This window comes from Puma concolor, chromosome B3 (genome assembly GCF_028749965.1).
Source record: "Puma concolor isolate L17-30 chromosome B3, mPumCon1.1.hap2, whole genome shotgun sequence".
Taxonomy (NCBI): domain Eukaryota; kingdom Metazoa; phylum Chordata; class Mammalia; order Carnivora; family Felidae; genus Puma; species Puma concolor.
In genome coordinates, this window is record NC_141672.1 from 117,065,029 (window position 1) to 117,091,072 (window position 26,044).

The following is a 26,044-nucleotide window of genomic DNA, read 5'->3' on the forward strand; positions in this document are numbered from 1 at the left end:
TCCAGGCGCAGCATCTCGACATGTCAACCCACTCATGGCTTGCAGGGGTCAGCATCACCAGGAAAGACACTACTCACACAGGAGCTGGAGGGAACAAGGCTTTGCTCACATAAAGAGATAGATCAGGATCAACTTCAGCAGTGGGCGTTGGTCCGCCATGGCCAGCGGGTCTCGTCCCACAAGCAGACACAGGGCTCTGATCTACGCGCACCCCTCTCATGCCACAAAGGACCCCATTCCCTCCCGGATGGGAAGAGATACGGCAGTGGGATTGGCCAGGCGCCATGTGACGCACACACTTAAGCAGAACAGAAGCGCGCATGTTGAATCTGGAACGGAGGCAGGCGTCCCCGCAGGAGGCGATAAATCCAGCAAGGCTGTGAGGACTCCCTATCTCTTGGTAAGGAAGTGTCCCAGGCCCAGAGCCCCCTCCTGAGTGGCCAGGCGGAAGTGGAAAGACTTCATGGCTTTCCCCTAGGTGGGACCAAGATCACGTGGTTGGTTGGGCAGCATGGTCAGGAATTGAACCTGGGTTTTTCTGGCACCAAAGCCCATGGGCTTTCTTACTGCATGAGCCCTGCACTTCTGAGGATGAGAGGGTCTTCCCTCGGCACCTTCCAAGCCACACCACCACCCTCCTGCCTCACCGCTACACCCATCAGCCAGTGGACAACCAGATCCTCTGGAGAAAAGATGGGCTGCAAGGTTTGCTCCCTCCCAGGACTACTTTAATGCAAATTCTAGCTCTCTCCGTCCTTGGCCCATACTCCAGTACCAAGAATAATATTTGAAAAGCCTGGGATTCTTGTGCCCTGAAGAACCCCCAAGTACAGAAATGTAAAGCAGAAAAACTGGGCTCCCATCAAGGAGGGGGGGAAATGCATAAGAGAAAAAGCGATACAGGGGAATCTAAAGAATTTGGGGGATTATGGACACGGAAAGGAACCGTTCAGCCCTGGAGAAAAGAGATTGACACTTGTAAATCCCTTGTAAGTATCAGCAAAAAGAGTCCAAGGGATCAAAAACCCTTCCTGCTTCAGCTCAGTGTCCTGCAGTTCCATTTGAATATTAAGCCTCCACGTGGTTGTTCTGAGGCTTTTGTAATATGACCAAACTATCCGGGCTAATTTGGGCAAGGGTTATTACCTACAATTTACAGATGGGGAGCCAGAGGTGAAGGGAAGTTCAGTAGATGATCTATGGCCATCACGTTCGTTTTAGAAACCACGTCGGATTTAGCGCACAGCTTTTCCAACCCCCTGCCAGATCCCGAGCTTCGGGGAAGACGGCAGTTGCTTCTCAGTTGTCGACATCATTAATGTGGAGCAGCAGAGGCATAGATGATCCCAAATGGTGAGTAATGCTCACGCCATGCCTCCTGCTCTGGACGTTAGCTTTGGAAGCTTCTTGCAGGCGTCAGAATGGAGGCGCCCGGCCATGGGAGGCTGCCTCACCCTCATTCCACGCCTTGCCTGCTCAAAGCTGCCCACCTCCTCCTCCATGAAGACCTGGGGGCAGCAGATTAAGGGGAAGAGGCTATAATGCTTTGCTGGGCTGGCCTGGCGTGGTGGAGGGAGGCAGAGAATAAGGTGTTTGATTTCAAAGGACCCCCGTGGTGCCACAAGCTAGCAGAACAGTAACCGTAAATGAGACAGCGAATTGTGTCCACTCGACTCGAAGACTCCTGCGTGGCTACCGATTCATTATGCTAATAAGGATGTGAGAGCCAGAGGTTGACTGTGTTCTGATTTCGTGGCTGGGGGACCCATGGCTCAGGAGGGGGGGAGGGACATCCAAATTTAAGGTCAGAGTCCGAATTCCATCTCCCAGCTCCCGATTCCAATTTAGTTGGTCTAATTACTGCTACCTCCTAATGGCTATGGATGCCTTAGGGCCAGATGCCTTTAATGGCCTGGACCCGGGTAGCCATGCTTAAGGTCGAGAAATAGTGATGCTGGAGCCGAGAGGAGCCAACTCCTCAGATTCATTCAAATACAGAGAACCTGCCAAGTGCCAGGCAGCAGAGATTGGACTGGGAGGAAAGCACAAAGGAAATCCGACCTTGACCCTGGCCTGAGGAACCCAGGGTTGGAAGGGAGAGAAGACATGGAACAGAAACCTCTGCGATGCCTTCAGAGAGGACAAGGAGACGAGATCTAAGAGAGATCCATTCGTTCTTCCATTCAATTAAATCCTTCATTCAGTCGCGCAGGCCCCTGTCTGAAGTGCGCTGGATATAACGATAGGAAAAACCGGTCTCTATCCCCAGAAGCTACCATTCAAATTCTGACTCTGAGTCACCAGGGAGTTTTTCAAAACACAGTACGCCAGGTCCCCCACCCAGACCGCTGATTCTGAATCTCTGGAATTGACATGCAAGAAACCTGAAGCTCAGATTCTGGGTGTTATCCGGGTTTGGGTACTGATCTGTGGGATAACAAGGGAAGGGAACCCAGAGGAGGGACAGCCAGAGACAGGGAGAAAGGCTTCCTGGCCCACCTCTCCTAGGAAGCCTTCCCTGACCTGCCCAGCACATTGGTCTGCGCGTCCTGTGACCCCAACCTCCACACATCCTGTGTGTCCTGTGATTTCTCGGGCTGACTGGTCATCTTAGTTCCTGGATGTGCCTTACTTCTGAGGCTGAGTGCTCCCAGGTTCCAAGGTCACTGTGATGAGGGTTCCAGGGGCCTTGTGACACATGCTGGCTGGTTCTGTTCAGGTGTCAAGGAAGGGCCCAGTTCCCTCTGGGAATGCAACTCATCCCCCCAAAAGAAGACCGCCTTCCCCTGCATCAGTTAGGGCTCCAAGTGAGCTCTGGTCAAAAGCTGCTTTGAAGCCGGACCACAGGGGCCATGACCACCCTCTCTCCTGAAAACAGCCTCTCTGCCAGGTGGTCAGCCTCCTTCATCCTGGTGCGTGTTCTTCATCAACTCCAAGTCCCTCCCTCCCCAACTTCTGGTTTGCATTAGGGCCACTTTCCCCTGCTGGGTGGGTAGGACTAGAACCCTGAGCTGGCCTGGAAGGTTGAACAGGGTAGGCTGTACCTTGATCTCACATCAGCACTAACCACAGGACTGAAAAACACAGGTCGTCTTTCTCCCTTTCACCCTTCTCTCTAAGCCAGTTACCTTTCCCTGTATGTGATATTCTAACTTTAATGAGTTTTGGGTTTGCAAGTACAAACTTGTAGATGCTGATAAATTTTCCTTGGCGCTTTTGCCAACAATTTTGGTATGCTGCCACCAGGTGGCAGTAATGCTTCTGTTAGTAGGTGGTTTCAAGTCCACTTAATAAAATGTATCTATTCATTAAAAGGCAGCCTCAGTCATAAAAATTTTCCACACAGTGTATTTTTTAAAATCATAATAACTGATTATAATGACCTTAACCAATCTCGAGTTTCATTAATCATACGGATTAAGAAAATGACACATTAAAAAAAGCAGAACTGCAAAATGGGCACCTTTCTCCCTGAGTTGTATTTTATTTTTTTATATTCCTTTTTTTGTTCCAAGTTTTTGTTTTAAATTCTAGTTAGCTAACACATAGGGTAATATCGGTCTCTCCCTGAGTTTTAAATGTTATTGCTTTATTGCAGATTACTACCAGGTCTTGATTTGGATTTTCTTTATATCTCTATTCATTTCTCTGAATGTAGAGAGTGATGATAATAATAAAATAACAAACTGTCACATAGCCTTTATTATGTACAATGGCTGTTCTAAATGCTTTACTTAGAGTCCCTTATTCTCACCATAACCATATATGAGGTATAGGATGCTATTGTCTTCATTTTATGAAAAAGTTGCAGCACAGAGACTAAGCAACTTGCCTAAAGTCACACTGTTGTGTAAAGTCACACTGTTAAGTGGCAGAGGTGGCATTCTACATCGGTGACTCTCCAAATGTGGTGCCCAGAACTGCAGCATCAGCATCAATGGGGAACTTGTAAGAAATGCAGACTCTTGATCCCCAGGTGACCTGAACCAAAAACTCTGGAGGTGAGGGCCAATGATCTGTGTTTTGACAAGCACTCTGGGGGAGTATGATCCGGAGCTAACTTTGAGAACCACTATTTTAAACCGTTCATTTAATCGCTCTGCTATATGGATGATACACCCCCACACCTGGGTTGCTAATAATCACCCAGGTAACTTTCAAGTTGCATATATGCTTCCCCCCACCCCAATTTTAACATTCCTTCCCTCCTTGGGCCACCCTGCTCTCCCCTGGGTGAGAATCACTGACATGATGAGCCACTCTTACTGGTGAGAGCGTGTCTTGTCCCTCAAGGGAACTGGAGTGGAAGCGGCTGGGAACCATAAGTAGCCTGTGACCCTTCCGAGGCCTACTGGGGGCTCTGTCCCTATGAGTTTTCAGAGCAACATGGCATCAGGAACCCTCCTGGAAAGTTTGCTTTACCCTCCAGTAGCTTTCCTATTTTGTAAGAATGCTAGAGAAAATCTTCAACCCAATGAAGCAGAATAGAAGGAGGGTGGGGAGATGTACGCCTACAGCCCGGGTCTCCGGCAGGAGGAGGATGTTAGAGAAACTGAGCCACTTAGGACTCCTACTTCCAGCCCCCCTCTCTAGAGGAAACGTGGCCAAGGTGTCCCCAGGTTTGCTGGTGGGGAGTTTTAACCTACTTAAGCACACCATGGAGGTGGGAGATTTTCACAACGGCTCCGTCTAGCAGTCCTCTTCCTAAGAGACCAGGAAAAAAAGCTACTGCAGAGCTAAAGGGTATCCAGCACCTCATGGCCTATGTATCTCCCCTCCTGGATCACCAGGTAATTGTACCCAGATGGTGGTGCAGGGCGTTACTGGTAAGTGGAGCCGGGAATGGGCGAATGTGGGAGTAGGAAGACGGATTTGAGAGATTATTGAGTTGACAGTCTCTAATACTTCGAAGGACCCCAGATACAGATTCTGGTCTCTGATTTCCGGCATAGACAGGTGGTGTGAATATACTGGAGAAGAGAGGGAGGGGCCCTCTGTGTGGAAATTTTCCCTTTAGGCCTCTGCAGGTCAACAAGCTTCTTGTGTTTGTCCTTGGCTTGCTAGCAAATGTCTTAGATGTTCTTGTGGTTGGCCTGTAGTTTGTTTAAGTTTTGCCCACAGAAGTGGTGGACATAGAGAAATTGAGCTTCCTGGAAGGAGAAGTCAGTGACTTTTTCTTTTCTTTTTTCTTTTTTTAATGAGAGAGTGAGGGCGGGGGAGAGGGGCTAGAGAGAGAGAGAGAGAGAGAGAGAGAGAGAGAATCTTAAGCAGGCTCCGTGCTCAGCATGGAGACCTATGCAGGGCTCAATCCCACAACCCTAGGATCATGGCCTGAGCCAAAATCAAGAGTTGGACACTCACCTGACTGAGCCGCCCAGGCACCCCACAAGTCAGTGGCTTTTTGTAAGCAAATTCAGCCATGGCAAAGTAGGAGGATGGCCAATTGTTGCAGGTAGAGGTTTAGTAACATAAATTCACTGAGCACTCGGCAAACACCTTCTTGTGACATTTCTAATTATCTCTGCCTTATTGTGCTGATGCCATACCTCTTATTATGGTTTCTGTGCACATTACTTACTTTGCCACCCTTTCATCGCATTTGACCCTTTTTTCATATCTTTGTTCATCATTTATTTTTTAATCTTTCTATGACATTAGATTTTAAGGTATGCCTTTTGTTAACAGCTTGTATCAGGTATCAGGTATGTATTTTCCATTCAAATGGAAAATCCTTGCTTTTTACTCTCCCTGGTAGCATGGGATTGGGGTTAAACTCCCTGATTCTTGCACCAAACAGCTCTGGGTTCAAATCTCAGCCCTGATATTTACTGTATGACTTCAGATATACTAACCAACCCTCCTCCAGCCTCAATTCCCTGATCTGTAAAACAGTGTAATAACCACACCTACCTCACGGGTGGTTGCAAAGATTAAGTGATAAATATAAAGTGCTTAGAACAGTGCCTGGCACCTCATCAATGCTTCGTAGATGTTTACAACTAACCAGAGAATTTAATGCATTTATTTTCATAATTGATTTCTTTGGGTTTGTATCATTTTTTACGTTTATGCTTTTCTTAATTCCTTGTTGTTTCCTGTATTATTTACTTTTATTTTTAAAGGGGATTAGAAGGGAAATGCCTTGTTCCTATAAATCTCTAATTTTTTAAGTAAAAAATAAAACAAACTCTTCTGACTCTATCCTTCAATCTAATAAAAAAATTAAATTTATAGTTAAAAATCTTCCTACAAAAAAATACCCTAGGCCTAGATGGCTTCATGGGTAAGTTATACCAAATATTGAAGAAAGAAATAATATCAATTCTATCCAAACTATTCTAAAAAGTTTTTAAGTGAGAATACATCCCTGCTCAGTCTATGAACCCAACATTACCCTGGTACCAAAATCAACGAAATTATAAGAGAAGAAATTTGTCTATATCAGGGCTGGTAAACTTTTTCTGCAGAGGTCTAGATAGTAAGTATGTTAGTCTTTGTGTATCAAATGTTTCTGTCACAACTACTTAACTCTGCTATTTTAGCATAAAGCAGCCACAGAAAATACATGAATGAATGGGCATGACTGTGTGCCAATAAAGCTTTATTTAAAAAAAAAACAAAATAGGTTGCAGGCCAGATTTGGTCCATGGGTTGTAGTTTACTGATTGTTGACCTCTGTAATAAATCCCATGGAATCCCACAAAAGCCACTAGGACTAATAAGGGGGCAGAATACAAGATCAATATGCAAAAATCCATTGTATTTCTATATATAGCAATGAATAGTTGGGAAGTTTAAAAACACCAACTTTTAAAATAACATCCCCCCCAAACCAAAATAGTTAGGGATAAATCTGACAAAATATATGAATAACCTATATACCGAAAATTACGAAACAATGCTTAGAGACATTAAAGAAGATCTTAATAGACGAAGAAATATACCATGTTCATGGATCAGAAAGCTCAATATTATTATCATTGCTCCCCAAATTGACCTTTAAATTCAGCGCAATCCCCATCAAAATCATAGCTGTCTTTACTGTAGAAATTGACAAGTTGACTAAGATTTATATGGAAATGCATTGCTAAAGTCCATGCATTCCTTTTTATAATTAAGGATCCCAGGACACAGCCCAACTTTGCCTATTCCCTCCTGCTTCCTGCCACAGTTCATGCTGAGTGTTGCAGTCTGAGTACAGGTTTGGAGAACATGATGGCAGTTGGAGGGATGGAACCCTGGCTTTGGTCTGCCCAGACAACAGTGTCTGTGCACTTGGGACATGACATCAGGACAGACCCCGCTCCCCAAGGTTAGGCCATCTCCAATGAGGGTGGGATTTTTCTGATATCTTCTTGGGCCCACATGTCCTATTTTGGTTCAGAAGACAGAGCATGTTTGAGTTAAAAAGGTGCTCAATCCATCCCTATCGAATGTGGAGTCGGTAGAAATTATCCCAAATCTGGACCTGTGGGCTCTTATTGTTTCATTTCCAGTGCTAAAGGGATTTCTAATAGCTTGCCTCTCTCTTGTGATCAGAGGACCAGTAGCATCAGAAATCTCCTGGGGGCGGGGCGCCTGCATGGCTCAGTCGGTTAAGCTTCCAACTTTGGCTCAAGCTTCCGACTTTGGCTCAGGTCATGATCTCGCGGTCCATGAGTTCGAGCCCCGCGTTGGGCTCTGTGCTGACAGCTCGGAGCCTGGAGCCTGTTTCTGATTCTGTGTCTCCCTCTCTCTGACCCTCCCCCGTTCATGCTCTGTCTCTGTCTCAAAAATAAATAAATGTTAAAAAAAAAATTAAAAAAAAAAAGAAATCTCCTGGGGGCTTGTTAGAAATGCATCACCCTGGGCCCCAACACCCGACTTTCTGAGTCAGAATCTGCATATTATGAAGATCCTCAGGTGACTCATATGCAAATTTGAATTTGAGTCACACATGTGCATATTCAGGTGTACTCAGGAAGTTGGGAGTGTATATATCAGGCAAGTCTAGTCACCTGCCAAGCTCTGTCCATTAGCATGTCTTCATGTCTGCAGTGTGGCATTTCAAGACACGCTTCTCTCCAATAGGAGCTCCTCCAAAGGAGGAGCTCTTACCTCCTGGTTACTGTCTCATGAGCATTTTTAATTACTTTGCATGCAGCACACTCTTTTCCCCCCATATCACACACACACACACGTGCGTGCACACACACACACACATGCACACACGCACACACACACACACACACACACACACACACACACATCTCTTATGTAAACCAGAAACCACTCCTTATGATGAATTGTTTTACTCTTCCAAGAAAGGCAAAATGGAGCCCATGGGTGTGTTTAATTTGTGCTTATTTTATATTTTTCCATTATCAAAGCAGTAGACATTATTGCAGAAAAGTTCAAAAATACAAGAAAAAGGAAAAAATTATGTAGAATCCTATTTCTCGAAGACAATCACTCTTGCTTTTAGTGGGGATTTTTGGTATTGGTGGGGGCTTTCTTTTCAGTTTTTTTTCTGCCAGAATCTTAATCATGTTAATTCACTCTATATTAGAGTATATGAGGTGTAGTTTTTATAATATATGACATAGTTATACAAGGAGGATAGCACATAGAGAAGATAGAGGATAGATAGGGAATGTGTAATTTTGTATTTTGCTTTTTTCTGTTAACATTTAAATTTTTCCAGATTATTATTCATTCCCTGTCAGCATCATTTTTTTATGCCTCACAATATTCCATTGAGTATATAAACTATAGTTTATTTAACTATTCCCTTATTGCATAATGTTTAGAGCACGTGCGTTTTTCATTTTGGTAAGTAATGTGCAATGAAAATTATTGTGCTTTCAGCATTTTTGTATAACTTTGCAGTAATTTCTTCAGGATAGATTTCCAGAAGTGAGTCAGAGACTGGGAACTTGACTCATATTACAAACTCCAGAGTATAACATTGAAAAAAGCACACTTAGGGGCACTTGGCTGGCTCAGTTGTTTGAGCATCCGACTTCGGCTCGGGTCATGATCTCATGGTTCGTGAGTTTGAGCCCCACCTTGGGCTCGCTGCTGTTAGTACAGAGCCCGCTTCAGATCCTCTGTCCCCCTCTCTTTGCCCCTTCCCTGCTTACACGCTCTCAGAAATAAATAAAACATTAACAGAAAGGAAAAAGAGCACACTTAAAAGAAAAGCCAAAGCTTCTTAACGAAGGCTGAAGTGATTGTCCTTGCCAGGTGAAGAGAAAACCACCCATTGACAAGACGGAATGGGATGCCTTCTTTGATGAGAACGGTCTGTTGGCCAAATCACGAGACTCCATTTGTGTTAACATCCTGGAAAGGGTACAATCCCCAAGGCCTTGCCCTGGCACTGGGGGGCATGGGTGGGCAAGAGGGCAGGCAGGTGTTTGGAGAGGCCCTTTCAGCAGGCGCCCCAAGGGCCTGTGACCTCTCACCTCTCACCCACACCTCAGGGTCTACACCCCTTCGTGAGGACAGAAGCCTGGAAGTTCCTCACGGGCTACTACTCATGGCAGAGTTCCCAGGATGAGCGGCTCACGGTGGACAGCGCAAGGAGGTAGAACATTCCAGATCCTCTCAGGGGAGGGTGGATGGCAGTGCAGGTGGGGTGGAGTGCCCACCCCAGCCTGGCAAGTTCAGTCTTCTTCCCTCCGATGGATTTCTTATCCTGAGAGACAAAACCCCCACGTGCTCCCGACCCAGGGCCTGAACACGGGAGGTGCCAGCACATTCCCACCCAGCTCCATATAGCAGCCCACACACTGCCCTGCATGGGCTTCATTCCAGCAACTCCTCTGGCCCGCCACCATCCCATCCCATCCTTCCCTAGAGCCTGTGCGCCTCTCTGAGCTGAAGATTCACGCACAAGAGGCCAGTGGAGAATGATCCAGGGCCGTAGGGGAACTGAGGGTCCGCCTGGAATGCTCTATTCCTGAGAGCCCTGACAAGGCCCGTATTAGTTTCATGAGGCTGCTGAAACAAGGCACCACAAACCGGGGGCTTTGCAACAGCAGAAATGTATTTTCTCGGTTCCAGAGGTCGGAGGCCCAAAAGCAAGGTGCCAGCACAGCCACGTTCCCTGATGTCTCCAGGGGACAACCCTTCCATGCCTCCTCCTGCTGACTCTGGGTGTTCTTCCAGTCTCTGCCTCCATGGTCGCATGGCCTACTCGCCTTCTCTCTGTCTCTCCTTTGTGTGTTTCTGTGTGTCCTTGGAAGGACGCTCGTCATTGGATTTAGGGTCTACCTGGATAATCTAGATTGATCTCATCTCGAGATCCTTAATTACATCTGCAAAGGCCCTTTTAAAAATAAGTTCACAAGCACAAGTTTCGGTGGCTAAGGCGTAGACATATCTTTTGGAGGGCCGCCGTTCAGCCTCCTACGTGCCCTAAGCACATTCTATTCTAAGGCGGAAGTGCCAGTATTCTCCCCATTCTACAGAGGAGGAAACTGAGGCTTAGGTATAGTGATGTCCACAAGGCCTGACCCTAGTTGCAAACACCCAGTTATTAATTTGTGGAGCCAGGATTCAGGAGCAGCCATGGGACCCGAGAGCCACAAGATTGAACCTGCCTCCATGCTGCCCTCCAGGAGCACATTAGAGTGTGGTTAGGGCTGGCACCGGTGGGGATGAGAGGGGACATCACAGGGAGAGGGTGCAGCCTCCTGGAGAGTGCTCCGCAGAGTTCCCTTGATTTGCCAGGAGGGGGAGGCTGCCTCTTGCAGCCTCAGTTCTGTCTTCACAGGAAGAACTACGAGGCCTTATGCGAGATGTATGAAAAGATTCAGCCCCTTCTGGAAAACCTGCACCGGAACTTTATGGAGACTCGGAAGAACATTGGTGAGCGGAGTTGGGTGGGCAGGGCGGGGTGGAGGGGAGGGCTTGAAGCCATGCCTGCCCCCTCCTCAGTCATGTCCAGGGGCCGATGGGTCCCCTGGTTCCTGGGAGCTGCCTCCACAGGGAATTTTGCTGGCTAAACCTCGGTTAGCCCATCCCCCATCTCTGCTGGGGGCCCCTAGATGCCCAGCACCATTTTCCCCCCGGGGTGATTCCTATTCCTGCCGCTTCGCCTTCATCTCTCCCCTTTGGGCCTTGAACTGGCTGGATTTCAGTTGGACAGAACCGGTGGGGTGGGATGGGGGGACATTCCTGGCAGAGGGTACAGCTTCGTCAAAGATTTGGAGGTGGGGACGCGGCCAAACAGCTCAGGGTATGGTGAGGGGTAGAGCCTCATGGGCAGATGTAGGCCGATGTACTTTTCACAGCCCCCTCCCCAGGGTGCCTTGGGTCTTACCCTTTGGGGGAACGAACTCATTCATGGCCCCCCTGCTGGAGGTGATCTGGTGCCCCCTACCTGTCTCTTTTCCGCAACCTAGCATATGACATTCAGAAACTCCACGACAAAGACCACCTAGGCAACGTCCTTATCGACAAGAAGAGACTGGAGAAAATCCTGCTCCTGAGTTATGTCTGTAATACCCAGGCAGGTGGGCCACGGGGCTGGGCCTCCCCGCAGCCCCGTTTTCTCAGTTCCTTCCTGGAATCCCTTCCCTGCCCCCACCCAGCCCCTCCTCACTGCCCTCCCCCTCCACCCCAGAGTATCAACAGGGTTTCCACGAGATGGTGATGCTTTTCCAGCTGATGGTGGAACATGACCATGAGACCTTCTGGCTTTTCCAGTTCTTCCTGCAGAAAATGGTGAGGGCTGGGCCTGAGTTCAGGGACAACCTCCCTACCACTGCCCAAATAACCAGGTCAGGCAGGCATTGGCAGCCCGGCCGTTTCCTTCAGCCCTGAAACAGCCCTCAGGGTCCCAGAGGAGCCTGGACAGGCAACACTAACACCAGTGAGGTTTTGGGGGACAGTGCTGTGTGTGTTGTAGGCATTGGAGTTGAGGAGAGGGCTAGAAAGGTGCTCTGGGTCCAGCTCTCCCCAAACCTTGAAAGAGTGTAACTGGCCAGTCCCGGTGAAGGCTTCCTCTCCTGGCATTTCCCTCCCCAAACATGGCTCTGCTCCCACAAATCCTCCATGGCTCCCCATCGCCTCCAGAATAAAGTCCAATAACCTTGGCCAGGCAGTCAAGGACGATCTTTGGCCTTGTCTCTCGCTGCCCCCTTCACACGCCCTGCACTTCAGGCACAGCAGGAGACTCGGTACTCCCCAGATGTACCCCCACAATGACCACGTTGAGGGCTTTTAAAGTTGCTGCTCCCTGGAACATCCTCCCTGGAAAACCTTTCCTTATGATCTGTGAGAGGCTGCTCAGCATCTACCCTCACCCCTCTCTCCATCCCTGCAGCAAAGTGCTCACTGCTCTTTCCTTGTCCCAATTGGTTCTGACCCACAGCATGTGTGTAGAGGCAGAACTGGATGCGTTGCACGTGAGCCACATCTGGAACATCCCTGCATCCCCACCACACACACACAGGTGCATCCACATGTGCAAACACCCCTACAGACACAGATCACATAGACACGCCCAGACCCAGGCATCCAGGCTCATCCAGAGGCATGAGCCCAGCCTGGAGCCAGCCCCGCGCGGGGCCTCCAGAACCAAGATGCTGTGAAGCAGGTCTGGCTCTTCCGGTGCCCCCACACAGAGAGAGGTGCCATTTCCCTCCCTCCCACCCATCTTTCTCAGGAGCACAGCTGTGTCATCAACATCGGAGTGGGCAAGAACCTAGACATGCTCAACGACCTGATCGACTTCTTGGACCCCGTGTTTGCTGAGCACCTAAGTGAGTGGACCCTCCGCCTCCTGCAACAGTACATCGCCCCCCCCCCCCAACCAGGGCAGGCATGAGGGGGCACCAGGACCCAGCCCCAGGCAGCCAGGCCCACTCATGGTGGGCGGGAGCGGGTCATTTGGTCTTCCCTCCAGGCCCTGGAAGCACGGTTCACCCGGATGGCGTTGGCATCCGGACAGTTGAAAATTCACCCCAAACAGTCTCCAAAGGCGGTTGGAATAGTGAGGGCCAGGCATTTCGTACTTCCCCAGCGTGTTGGCGTGCTGTCGTCTCGCCCTCTGTGTGCCTTTGCTCTGTCACGTGAGCTGTCCCTGTGTTCTCCGACCACGGCCTCTGGGCTGACGCCCTTGTCTCTTCTGCACAGGAGGGAAGGGTGCCGGGACCGTGCGGTCCCTCTTCCCCTGGTTCTGCTTCTGCTTCCAGCGTGCCTTCAAGTCCTTCGAAGATGTCTGGAGGCTGTGGGAGGTGAGGCCTCCTTGGACTGAAGGGCTAGGCCCCACCCCTCCAGCATGCAGCGGGCAGCCCTTTCCCTCGCCTCCCCTTTATTGCTGGCCCGGGTTGGACTTCGGCAGCTTGGGGTTTACTGGGCCAGCGACCCTGCTCCCGCCTCGTGGGAGGAGGCTAGGACATCAGCTGGTCCATCTGTTCCTCCAGGCCCACAAGCACCTCCTGGAGGGCAGTCAGGGTGAAAGGAGGGGCCTCTGGCCCGTGTTGGGGGCAGGGGGAGCCTGGCCTGCTTTCCCACCACCTGCCCAGGTGGGCCGCCCTCTGCTCTGCTTCCCCAGCTGCCCCTTCCTCTGCCTTCCCCTCCGAGTGCTGTTTCCCTACTGGCCCCTCACTCCTGGAGAAGGAGGGCCCCCCCACCAAAGGGCAGGTCAAAGGTGCAGTTCTTTCCTCCCAGGCCCTTGGGCCATCAGCAGATGAAGCTCGCTGGGAACGGACCCACCACCCACTTTCTGCCCTGCCCAGCCCAGTCCTCAGCCTGGCATTCAGTGCCCCCCGAGTCAACTCCCACCTGCCTTATCCCTCCCTCACGGCCTGCTGGTCTCCATGCCCAAGTCCATGGGCACCCCCAGACCTCTGCTGACACCCCTGGATCGTTGACCTCTCAACAACCGTTGCTTTGCCAAAGCTCCACTCAAATGCTACAGTCACTGGGTCATTCCCTCACCCTCTCCTCCCTCCCTCCCTCCCTCCCTCCCTTCCTCTTCCCCTCCTTCTCTCTCTCATTCTCTCCTCCTCTTCCTTCCCCCTAGCTAATGAATTCCCTGAAGCCTTTTTCTCCAAGCCCGCAGTAGCTTCAGGACCCCCGAGGTAGCACTTGAGCGAATGAGGGAGTCAGTAGTGGGGCCCAGGAACCGCTGACCCTGGGCGGGTGCCTAGTCAGCGGGTGGGTCACCATCCTCGGGTCGGCTGCGGTCTTCGGCTGCGGGGCCCAGGCTGACACTCACCGGCCACCTGCAGGTTCTGCTGACGGGGAAGCCCTGCAGGAACTTCCAGGTGCTGGTGGCCTACAGCATGCTGCAGATGGTGCGCGAGCAGGTGCTACAGGAGAGCATGACCAGGGATGACATCATCCTGGTGAGCGCACCTGCCCTGGGGCCAGGCCAGCCCTTCGACCCTAGCGGGAATCTGTGATGTCCTGAGCACTGCGCTGGTGCTTCTGTAGAGCAGCTCATTTAAGCCTCACGACAAGCCTGATGCAGTGGGACATAACCATCCCCAGCACCCCTGTTTAGCACAGGAAGAACCCGAGGCCTTGAATGCCTCTTACTGTCTGCGCTCGCAGCCTCACAGTTAATCCCTTAGCCCTAGGGTCCTCCTGCGGCAAAAGACAGAGAGTTTTCTGGCATTTCAAAAAAGCAGCTGAGGTCTATGTTCAACACGCTCTAGGGTGGCAGCCCGATTATAAAACGGGCCCTTCTTAGAAGCCCGTGCATCACTCAGTGGAACCCTGGTACTCCCTAGAGCCCAGCAGGAAAGCTACATTTACCATCTCCCCCATATATCAAGTTCCAGTGGTGAAATATCAGGCACTGTGCTGGGCTGGTTGGAGAGAGATCAGGTGGCCCAGTGACTGCCATGGGCAGCCGCCTTGTCCCTTGAAGCGGGAGGCAGTCGCCTGTGCCCAAGGAGACCTGCTTCGTCCCAGCTTCCTCTCTCTGCACAGGCCTGCAACAACCTCATTGACCTTGATGCTGATGTGCTGATCTCTGCTGCCTGCTTGATTTACGCTGAGCTCATCCAAAGAGGTGTAAGTTGCCTTGATTATTTGTCTTCCTCCTCTTCCTCCTCCAAGAAGCCTTCTCTGATTTCCCAAGCCCAGCCCAAGCACCCGGCAGGCATATTCGGTTTCAGAGACACAGTTTGTGTCTGGTTCTTTGCTGCTTTCCATCTGCAGCTCCTGCCTCCCCAAGGAGACTGCACTGCCCGAGGACACGGCCCTCGCCCCTGGTTCCCTGTGTCCCTCCCAGTGGATCAGGCACAGGACTGAGCACCCAGGGGTTCTGTAGAATGTCACTAGCTGGACAAACGTGAAGAATGAGCTCAACAGAGCAATGTCTGTCCACCTCAATCTGCCAGAACCCTCCTCTTCCCCAGGCTCCTCAGCCGTTAAAGGATTTCTTTCTCTGAAGACTCTCACGATGGACAGATGCCCTCAAAGGACAGAAGGAAGGTGGTGCTTCAGCCATGAAGTCTGACGGGGCATTAGGGTGAGAGTGTAGGTAATACAACTACAATAGAAACAGGCTTTGGACTCACAGTTTGTGGTGGGCAGTGTATCGCCTGGCGACACGTGAGGGCAGAGAGGTTTGTCTGATAAGAAGAGAGGCCTGGGGGGCGAGAAGGGCCATCACAAGCTGGAGAGAGGGCAGGCCCACCAGGGAGACTTTGCGGGTCACAACTCTTCCACAGCTGAGGGCTTTCCAAGGCTACAGTGGTTCCACACTCAGATGCAAATGGGTAAGGATGTAAGTGACTTTGAGAGCCTCCCTGCCTCCTGTGGAAGACAAACTGAACGTGTCTAATAGGCCTGATCAATCCCCGAGACCAGGTCCCGAGAGGAGGGCCTGACCACACAGCTCTGCACACACGACCCGCGTCTTTCCCCTTCCTCCCAACACGGCGGCCACACATTAAAGTGTTTTTCCAGGGCTTTCCCTGGCTGTCTGAGGAAGGACACAGCCCAAGTCTCTGGCTAGCAGGCCATTCCCCAGGACAGGCCATTCCCCTCCTGGGTTCAAAGCCTCCCGGTCACGCGGTCCCTTCTCAGCCTGGAATGCATCCGCAAACCAAACTCTCTTCTTCAGCCTCACTCAGTTTCTCCAGAGAACCGTCCCCTGGCCCAGGCATATCGATTGCCCCCTGGGTGCCCTCCCCGGACCGGACCATGCCACAGCCCTGAGCCCCCTGCCCAGCCTGCTCTGCCCTGGGGGCAGACGTGAAGATTGGCCAGAGGGGCTGAACCTGCAGAGGGGCCGGGGCTGGCCTGGTGCCCCCATACCTGCTCTGCAAGTGTGTTCATCTGCTCGCCTGTGCGCACATGCACGCACACACACACCCCTGCCCAGGGGTTACACCTTCTCAGAGGGGCTGACGGATGGGCAGGAAGGATCCACCGGTTTTGCTGTGACCCTGGCCCTCAGGAGGAGGCATAACTATCCTCACTCTTCCCCAGCTTCCCCCTTCTTTCCCATCTTATCATTCTCAGTGACCGTCACTCAAAAGGCACTACGTCCCCAACTAATGTCTGGTCTCCTTCCCCTCAAGTGACAATCCCCATCCATGGCTGGCTCTGAGTCTCTTGGCTGCCGTATGTCTTCTGGGGGTGGGGGGTGTTGCTGAAGAGTGCGGCCCTGTTCCCCCACCAGCGTCTTTTCTGCATGACCAAAGAGCCAGTGCTTGCCGGGCAAAAAGGCACATGGGTAAGTTCATGTACTACGCTTCTTGGGTTTATGTCCCCAAGACAGGTTATTTAAGTAAGGGTTCCTGCATGGAATACAGTTCTCCAGAAACAAAACTGTGTTTTCATTTTACCAAAGAACCAGAGTAAGAGACATTTCGGCGCGCGAACCGTGACCTTGGGGAGAGTCCATAAACACAGGAGATGTGCTGTTCCTAACACGTCCTTTGGCCTGGTAGCATTAGTTGGCCTATGATTGTTGGCTCAGACGTATACACAATGCCAGACATCTATTCCAAAACCAAAATACTCAAGAAGTCACTCTCTAGGCTGATGGTTTTCAAACCTGTTTTTAAAAGCATGTGTTTTGGGGCACCTGGGTGGCTCAGTCGGTTGAGCGTCCGACTTCAGCTCAGGTCACGATCTCACAGTCCGCGAGTTCGAGCCCCGCGTCAGGCTCTGGGCTGATGGCTCAGAGCCTGGAGCCTGCTTCCGATTCTGTGTCTCCCTCTCTCTCTGCCCCTCCCCCATTCATGCTCTGTCTCTCTCTGTCTCAAAAATAAATAAACATTAAAAAAAATTAAAAAAAAAAATAAAAGCATGTGTTTTTAAGACCACCGTTATACAATTTTCCTCAGGAGCCCAGTGTTTGAGGTTTGGGTGGGGAGTCCAGGGCCCTCCTCCCTGTGATCTCCCTCAGGCCCCTCCTCGACCCTCGCGTCATTCCCTGTGGAACCTCTGGCCTACTGGGAGCACGTTTGAAACCTCTGTTGGTGTTACACATGACCTGGATTAAGTCCCAACCCTGAACTGACCCAGGGTCAGATAAATTCCAGGCTATGTAGCGATGGAAGTAAAGATCTTAGAAGAGCGGACTTTTCTCGGCTCATCTGCAGCACCCCTGGCCGGTGGGGTGTGGATTAGAATCGGCCCACTGTGCTGCTATGCATATCATAGAGACGGCCCAGGCTTCTCCTCACTTCGTTTATCACTTTATCATCCTGTGTTATTTTTTTCTTAGTAAGGTCCAGACCAGAGACAGAACTGTGGGAAGCTCTGGAACCCTAGAGCCTGGGGCATCTGGCTGGCTCAGCCAGTTGAATGCCTGACTCTGGATTTTGGCTCAGGTCATAATCCCAGGGTTGTGGGATTGTGCCCTCATTGGGCTCCGCGCTGAGTATGGAACCTGCTTGAGATTCTCTCTCTCTCTCTCTCTCTCTCTCTCTCTCTCTCCAGAGGTGGTTCGTTCTCCCCTCTCTGCCCACCTTGAGTGACCCCCAGCCCACTCTTTGTTCCTGGAGCCAGGATAGTGGCTCTTTACCCACTAAGAGCTTTGCAGAGGCAGCATGTATAAAGATCCAAGTTCTCGGGGCCGCAGAGCCTGTGTTTCAGACTCAGAGGGGGAAAGGAGGTGGAGGAGGCCCACAGAGCCTGGGCCTGGGCTGCGGCTACAGACCCGTGTCCAGCGAGGGGGAAGGGCTCCCCCTAGCTGCAGGAGGAAGCACGTAGCTGGGGGGGGTGCAGGGGTGGGGGGTCCACGCCCCAGGACCCAGCCCCAGTGACCAGACTGGAGGCTGGAGCACTGGCCTGTGAAGAGGACCGTGAGAAAGAAGGAAAAGCAGGAAAAAGAGAAGTTTTAGCAAATGGAGGGAGGGAGTGAAATGGGAGGGAATATGAAGTCTCTTCTTCAGCTAACTAACGCCTGCCACTCACGTCACGGACCATCCACAGAGCCAGCAATGTAGGTGGAACATGGCAAAGTGACAAACGGCACCTTTGTAGTGATCCTCAAGGCCACTGCTGCTCACTGATGTGTCTCCCAGACCCCTCCCCCGCCCCCAGACCCAATCATACACTCACACTGCAGCCTCCAGGTACCCCTGGAGATTTTGTTGTTTAACCGGATTGGGATGTGACTACGTCTGGTTTGGAAACGTCTTCTTTTTGTCTGCTTTTCAGAAAAAGGCCGTTTGGATCCATCTAGACCAAAGGAGTTCTCCTCCTCCCTGACTGCAGGCACTCGCCACCCCCCAACACACACACTTCATTCAATTCCTCACCTGAGTCCTGCCTGTTCCCTAACCCCTACGTGGACCAGCTGGTTCTGGAACTGCTGGGGGAGGATAGGTGACGACCTGCCCTCTGACCCTCTTCCTTCTGGGCGGATACAGGCCAGGGTCTGCAAGGCCAGAGCTCATCAGTGCCGAGGCCTGAGCCATGGTCAGAGGCCATGCCTCGGTGCCATGGCCAGAACCCCACCAAGTAGCCTGGCCCTCGAATCTGGAACTGCAGCCCCCACCCCAGAGGACAAGGGAGCACGTCTTTCCAGATCCCACCTTCCCACGGATCCCCGAGGAGCCTGAAGCCCCAGAGGGAGGGGACCATGACAATGAGGAGTGGGCTGGAGCTCCCGGAGGTCAGGAACAGGGAGGGTGCTGTGGCCCTAACCCTCACGGTTGTCACAGCTGCACTTGCTGAGTGATTACTATATCCCAAGCCCCGTGCTAAGCGCGTCATAAGCCTTCTCTCCCATGGCCTCATTCAGAAGACAGACACCATCACTACCCCCTTTTTCCTGGTGAGGAACCAGAGGCGCTGGGGTGCATGGCCCACGATAGCAGAGTCAGAATATGAACGCTGGCAGGCAAACCCGGGAGCTTACACTATTAACACCACAGTACTGGCTCTGGGGCGGTGCCCTGTGTTCACCTCCTTGCCTGCTCCCAGCCTCACTCAGGTGTGCCGTCTACCCCATGGCCCGAACCCGTCTCCCGTCCGGTCCTCTGCCAGACCCCCCACCTCACAGGCCACCCCTGCCCTTGGCAACTGAGGACCCACGGGGGGTAGGGGGGGTGGGGAGATGATGTAGGGCTGGACAACTGGGGAACATGCAGGAGACTCTGTGCCACTTCCCTCAGCCTGCCCATGCCTGCTATGACCCCCGGAAGTTTGGAGAAGGCCAGACCAGAGCCATGTTTCCCACATCTTGTTTTGCAACCAAGTTCAGGTTACTCCGGTCATTCCTTCTATGGGGCGAGGGCTGAGCTGGGGCTCTGGGGCTATAAGGACGTCGGTGCGCAAGGGTGACCGTGAGGACCCAAGAGGGGCTGCCGAGCCCTCTTTGCCAGGCGCAAAACAGTGGCGGCAAAGCCTGTGAGGCCAGAATGAGCCAGACATGTGAGTGTGGGAGAGGAGGGGTAGAGGAGAGCCGCACAAGATTAGCCCACCCCACCCCAGCCCCTGCCACCCCGCTCTGGACCGGCCCTGGGCCGGAGGTGGTAATGGAATGAGACCAAAGTGGAGAGTGGGGAAGTTCCAGTCATTGCCAAGTACAATGCCACATTACCCAGCTTCCTTACCCAGGAGGGGAAAGGAGTTATTTCTGAGATCTGAAACAAAAGTACTAACAGCCACACTGTCTTGCCAGACCCTGGGGCTAGTGAGCCTATAGTGGGGAAAAGATTAGCAGCAACCAGAAATGAGGGAGGTGGGTCAAAGGGAGGCAGCAGAAGGCTGGGGGCAGGGTGGGAAGGTAAAGTCACAAGCAGTAGCTTTTAATCTTGGTGACTCAATGGAATCACCAGGAAGCTTTTAAAAACAACCCATGCCCAAGGCCCACGGATGAAATCGGAATTTCTGGAGGTGGGGCCAGGACACTGGTATTGTTTAGAAATCCCCCCCTCCATGATTCCAATGTGCAGCCAGGAATGAGAACCCCGGTGCTCAGAGCAGGTGTCGGATAGAGTGGGATTCGTGGTTTAACGCCCTCCCTCCACTCAGGATGGGAAGAGACTTGCCCAAGGTCACACAGCAAGTGAATCATGGCCTGGAGAGGACAGGAGTGGCGACACAGGGCACTATCCTGAACTGATACCAATACCATGGGGCAGAGCCCACAAGGTCACTGCAGTTGAGCCCCCCACCACTGGTCCAACCCTGGACCACACCAAAGCCTCCGGCTGCCCCTGCCTCGCCAGCTCTTTCCCGAACTGCCCCACCTCCCCACCTTAGAGCCCTGAAGCTGAACGACTCTAGAATTAAGCATCCCACCTTTTCTGCACCAGTACATTAAAAAAAAAAGATCTCTTTAGGGAATTAATAAGTGCCCAAGTCTCAAAGGCCTGACCCTCACTTGCAGTGATATGCAAATGGCACCTGAACACCCACGGTGCAGCACTCAGAAGCTGGGAGCAAATGGGATGCAAATGTATGCAATCATTATGCAAACAAGGGCAGCCCCGGATTAATGGCCTCCATCCTTCAACCAGACAGCAGCTGTCTCTTCAGGTACAGGCATGGCCGGCAGGGAGGCCTGTCAGAAGCATCCCGAGGAAGGGTCAAGAGAAGCGACTGTTCTGACACTGGCCTGTTGATGATCTTCTCTGAGAAATCTGGGGGGCGGGGAGGGGGGCGGTCCGCCAGGCAGGGGGATGTTCTTTGACTGGCCTCCTTGCTCAAGTCCCAGGTTCAAGGCCAGGCAGAGCTGTGGAGGAGAGAGGTGGTGACACGAATGGCGGAGGTGGCTGAGGCAAAAGGAGAGGTGATAGTGGGAAGGGATGGGGTGGAAATAATTGAGGATAAGGCAGAGGTGAGGGGGGTGGTGTTTCTGGCGATGGTGGTGATGACGGGGTGGTGAACATGGGCTGGGAGGGGATGGTAGCGGCAGTGGTGGTGACAATAACAACATTGGCAATATCGCAGGCGACACTGGGGGCAAGGTGGCGATGACAGAGGTAATGTTAACAGTAGTCGTGAGGGAAAGGAATGCAGTGGGGAGGAGGAGGACAGTGATGCAGGGGTGCTGGGAGAGAGTGAAGGGCAGTGGCGGTGATGGTGGTGGGTGACCGTGGCCACGATGCCGGTAGCATAGGTGGCCCGGGTGGAGTGATGGGTGGTGACGGTCATTGTGTGACCAATATGAGCTGACCGACAGGTGGAGACGGGGGGAGTTGGTGAAAATGGGCTCTCAAAACCCTTCACCTCAGCAGGGGAGGGTGTTTGAGAACCTGTCAGATGAAGGCAGGGGGACCAGGGGGGAATGTGAAGAGGACAGACAAGGTCTGCCATGATGGGGACGGGAGAGTCGGGGGAGGCCCCCAACGACAGACCCAGAGAAAGCTCAGAGACAACTCCTGACTTCTGTCTCCTTGGCAAAGACTCGGCTGTTACACCTCAGTTCCGCTCAGGGAAGGTGTGCAAGTGACCCCACGGTTGGAGAAATCACAGCCCCACTGAGCTCTGTGAAGTGGGAGGAAGTGTGACCACCAAGTGAACAGGTGAGTTTGTTCTCTCCTTCCATTCCCAGCAGAGGTGGCTGATGGCAGGGTCACGGACTCTGGAATGAAGCTGCCTTGTGGCAGTGGGGAAGAGGGGTGAGTGTCGAAAAATAGCACACGGTAACTGGGGCTTGGGAGACATTGACAAATGTCTCCTCGGGAGAACTTGTCTCTCCTACCCCATGGCGCGGATCCTCTGCACTTCTCCATCACCCTCCCCTCATCTCGGTCCCTTCAGTGAAGGGTTCCAGAGCTGTGGGTCTGACACTATGCTCACAGCTCTATTTCCCTCCTAAAAGGCCACACCCTATAGTCCATAGGCTCCAGAATCAGATTCCAGGTAATAGCTGGGTGAGCCTGGACAATAAGCCTCTTTGCGCCTCTGTTTTCTCACTTATAAATTAGAAATAAAAGTACCTACCTTATAGATTATAGTATGGATGTCTATAAATGTGTTTGGCCCAGCAAACGTCAACTTAGAGACCCCATAGCTGTCTGGAAGATACTGAAGGAGTAAGGTGCACCAGTGTCACTTATTCTGTAACCCCAGAAGAAGTAGCCACAGGAAAGGGCATCTCCAGGGCCCATGACTTCCCACAACCCCAAGGTATAGCCTCTACAATAAGCTACCTCCTTCTTGTGGAACCTGCACTTGCACGTTCGTCCTGTAGAGGGCGCGCCTCCTCCACGAACCAGGATCCCACCCGGAAGGCAAGGCCGCTCCAAGGAGAAGGCAACCTGCCCAGAAGTTCCCCTGCTCTGGCTGGGTGTAGGGGTTGCAGGGGAGGAAGCCTAGTCCCCTGGGCCAGAGCTGTTTTGGGGGACTGGAAGGGGAGCAGAGGGAAGGAATCTGCTGCTCTTGGCTCTCAGAAGTCCTAAGCCACCTACTCTGGCTGCAGATTTGCCTGGAGCTGGCCGTTAGCTTCAGAGGGAGGAGCCCCTGGGATCCCCTTGGAAGCATCTCTGGACAGCCCCAGAGCCCCGTGAGCAGGTGCAGGGAACACCGTGCCCTCTCCCAGGCCCCCCTTCTTGACTGGGAATTCCCCTCCCTTCCCAAAACACGCACACAGTGCGTGGTCCAGCATCATTCACTGTGAGTGATGAGAATCGTCCTGGTGGCCTGTGGACCATCACCACCCAGGGTGGCCTGAGGAGAGCGGGACCTAGCAGAGTCATCATCTCGGGGTAGTAATGAGGACCACCTGGAGAGGATCTGTCAGACTCCTCCCTGGGCCCGCAGGCCTCCATCCACGACCCCCCCCCCACTCCCACCCCTCCGCTGTCCCCACTAGCAAAGGCGGTGCTCCAGGACACGCCCCCACAGCCAGCAGCCGCGCCAGCCCTGCCCTCCCGCTGCAGGGTGAGCCTCAGGGCCAGTGCTTGCGGCCAGTTCCAGCTGCCCGCAGGTCCCCATGTGGGCCTGGAGTGGGAGGCCGCCTCTGTTTTCTCTACCCAATTTCTAAACATTACCTGTTTCACCGTGTGAACAACCATCCAGGGACCTCCCCTATGTTTTCTCCACCCAAGACCAGCAATGTCCAACAGAAACATAACGTGAGCCACAGAAGCATCTTTTAATATTTTGGTAGCCACATTAAAAAGTAAAAAGAGGGGCGCCTGGGTGGCGCAGTCGGTTGAGCGTCCGACTTCAGCCGGGTCACGATCTCGCGGTCCGCGAGTTCGAGCCCCGCGTCGGGCTCTGGGCTGACGGCTCGGAGCCTGGAGCCCGTTTCCGATTCTGTGTGTCTCCCTCTCTCTCTGCCCCTCCCCCGTTCATGCTCTGTCTCTCTCTGTCCGAAAAATAAATAAGTGTTGAAAAAAAAAAAAAGTAAAAAAAAAAAAAGTAAAAAGAAACGGGTGAGAAGATTTATTTAACCCAATATAGCCATAATATTACTGTTACAACTGTGTAATCAATATAAAGAGTATTTAAAAAAAATTTTTTTTTAATGTTATTTTAATTTACATTTGAGGGGGGGGGTAGGGGCAGAGCAAGGGAGACAGAGGATCTGGAAGCGGGCTCTGTGCTGACAGTACAGCCCGATATGGGCTTGAACTCATGAACCGCGAGTTCATGACCTGAGCCAAAGTTGGACGCTTAACCGACTGAGCCACCCAGGCGCCCCATCAATATAAAGATTATTCACGAGATTTTTACATTCTCTCTTTTTTCTACTAGGTCTTCGAGATCCAGTGTGTATTGTACATTTTCGGCACATACGTCTTAATTGGGATGAGACACATTAAAAGTGTGCGGTAGCCGCCTGTGGCTAGTGGCTCCTGGATGGGCCAGTGCACGTTGGTCGCTCACACTCGCTATCTTCTGGTCCCCAATCTCAATAAATGTGTGTTGACTGGCTTACAAGCTGGTGGTCTCCTGGGAATCCTGCAGCAGCGGTGACTGAAAGGCCTGATGAGCTTTAGTTTTTCTACTTTTGGTTCTCCCAGTTAGGGGGCCCTGGGAGCCTCCTGAGGCCCTGGAAGCCACTCAGAGCCAGAAGGGCCATCAACCCTGCTGGAGGAGGCTGCCATCTGGTGCGGGCCCCACAGAGGGCACACCAGGGGCGCTCTTCAAACCCAGTCCCCAGGGCACTCAAGGCACCAAGCCACACTCCCTGAATCCTTGTCCTGGCCCATTGCCCAGCTGATGCCAGATGTCGTTCTGCCCCGCAGGAGCAGAGGGCCTTTGTGTAACACGTAAGGGATGTTAATATTTAGATGGTGGAAAGGATAAGGAAAAAGTTCCGGGAAAGCAACAGTCTGTGCAAAGGTCTGGAGGTGGGATCTGGGGGACAGGAGATGGCAGGGAGCCAAAGGGAAATGAGGGGAGAGAAAGCAGCAGCTGTTGGCCTTGGAGGGTGTGTGTGTGTGTGTGTGTGTGTGTGTGTGTGTGAGAGAGAGAGAGAGAGAGAGAGAGAGATGTGCACTAACCGCCAGTCTAGACAAGGTGGAACCATGGAAGTTTCTGAAAGTCTGGCTTTGAGGCACAGCAATCTGGAGCTCACGCAGAGAGGACTGGGAAGGGAGAAGGGAGAGGTGAGTAGGGAAGTGACTGCTTTGGGGTAGTTAATGTGGACTTGTGCCCTTCTGTGGTTGGCAGAGAGAAGCAGTCAAAGGCTCAGAAATGGGCCACCCTGGAGTCCCCAGGCTCCCCCCATGTATCTCTGGGAGGGCCTGGGTAACACCCACAGAGGGATTCCAGTGGCTTCTGTCACTGCGACAGTGAGTTGGTAGGCATTTGCTTCTTACTTCCCTTCTAGACTCTGGATTCCAGGCTCTGAGGTCTGAGCTGTAACGATGGCCTCCCGCAAAACCAACCCATCCCTGCCCACTGAGAACCACTGCTGGACTTTTGTGACAATGTGAAAAGGCCATCCCCCCTGGGTAGATGAAGCCCCTTGGCAGATGGTGCTTTGTGCCAAGCAAAAGGTTGAATGGCCTGCTCAACATAGTGCAGCTGATAAGAAAATGGTGAGTGACAGGAGGCAAAGTCACAGAGCAGTGAAGAAGCGCCAGGCAGACCTAGGGAGCATCTTGGCCCTGAACTTGGGCATTCGTATCACCCTTCCAAGTATCCATTTGCTCATTTGTAAGATGGGAATGCTAGCTAGGGTTCTTCCCAGGATTAACGACAGCGGTGCCTGGACGGTGCCTGGCAGCTGTAGAAACTGGGAATAGAACCCCAGTTCCCTGCTCAGGGAAAGATGTGGACACACTGTGGAGCTCCTTGGTAGGTGAAGAAGCCTAGAATGTTAGAAAGTGGTCCGGTGCCAGGCCTGCAGACCAGAGGAGGAAGGCTCAGGAGGGGGCACCTTCCAGAGCTGCGGGGATACTGAGCTGTGCCCCCAGACCTCCTTCAGGACCAGGTGAGTGTGGCCTGCAGAGGGCTCACGGTCCCTCCCCAAGAACTGCTCTCATCCAAGGCCACACCCCCTGCCCGCGGCAGCCCCGTTCGGCGAGTGTGGGTCATGTGCCAAGTGCTCTTGCGTCCATCTGGAACTGTCTGTGACTCCCCAGCAGTTCAGCGGCTCCCTCTACCCACCTCTGCTCCCTTCAATCCCCGCAGGAGAAGGGCACTCTCTAAGAGCATGCAAATCTTCGTC

General features: G+C 52.3%; 1 protein-coding gene across 3 annotated transcripts; it reads left to right on the plus strand.

Moving 5' to 3' along the window:
* Positions 1–2,714: 2,714 nt before the first annotated feature.
* On the plus strand, positions 2,715–15,512 carry TBC1D21 (TBC1 domain family member 21). 3 transcript variants are annotated; one of them, XM_025919876.2, is made up of 11 exons: positions 2,715–2,912; positions 9,226–9,333; positions 9,465–9,568; positions 10,760–10,854; positions 11,391–11,501; positions 11,612–11,712; positions 12,656–12,752; positions 13,126–13,226; positions 14,226–14,342; positions 14,932–15,015; positions 15,163–15,512. In XM_025919876.2, exons 1-11 carry the CDS (start codon positions 2,853–2,855, stop codon positions 15,253–15,255), a joined length of 1,071 nt encoding a protein of 356 aa, XP_025775661.1. In that variant the 5' UTR covers positions 2,715–2,852; the 3' UTR covers positions 15,256–15,512. The 3 variants fall into 3 exon arrangements, with proteins under 3 accessions (XP_025775661.1, XP_086564630.1, XP_086564631.1); XM_086708504.1 differs by having other exon boundaries at positions 15,363–15,512; XM_086708505.1 differs by lacking the exon at positions 9,226–9,333.
* The last annotated feature ends 10,532 nt before the right edge of the window (positions 15,513–26,044 follow it).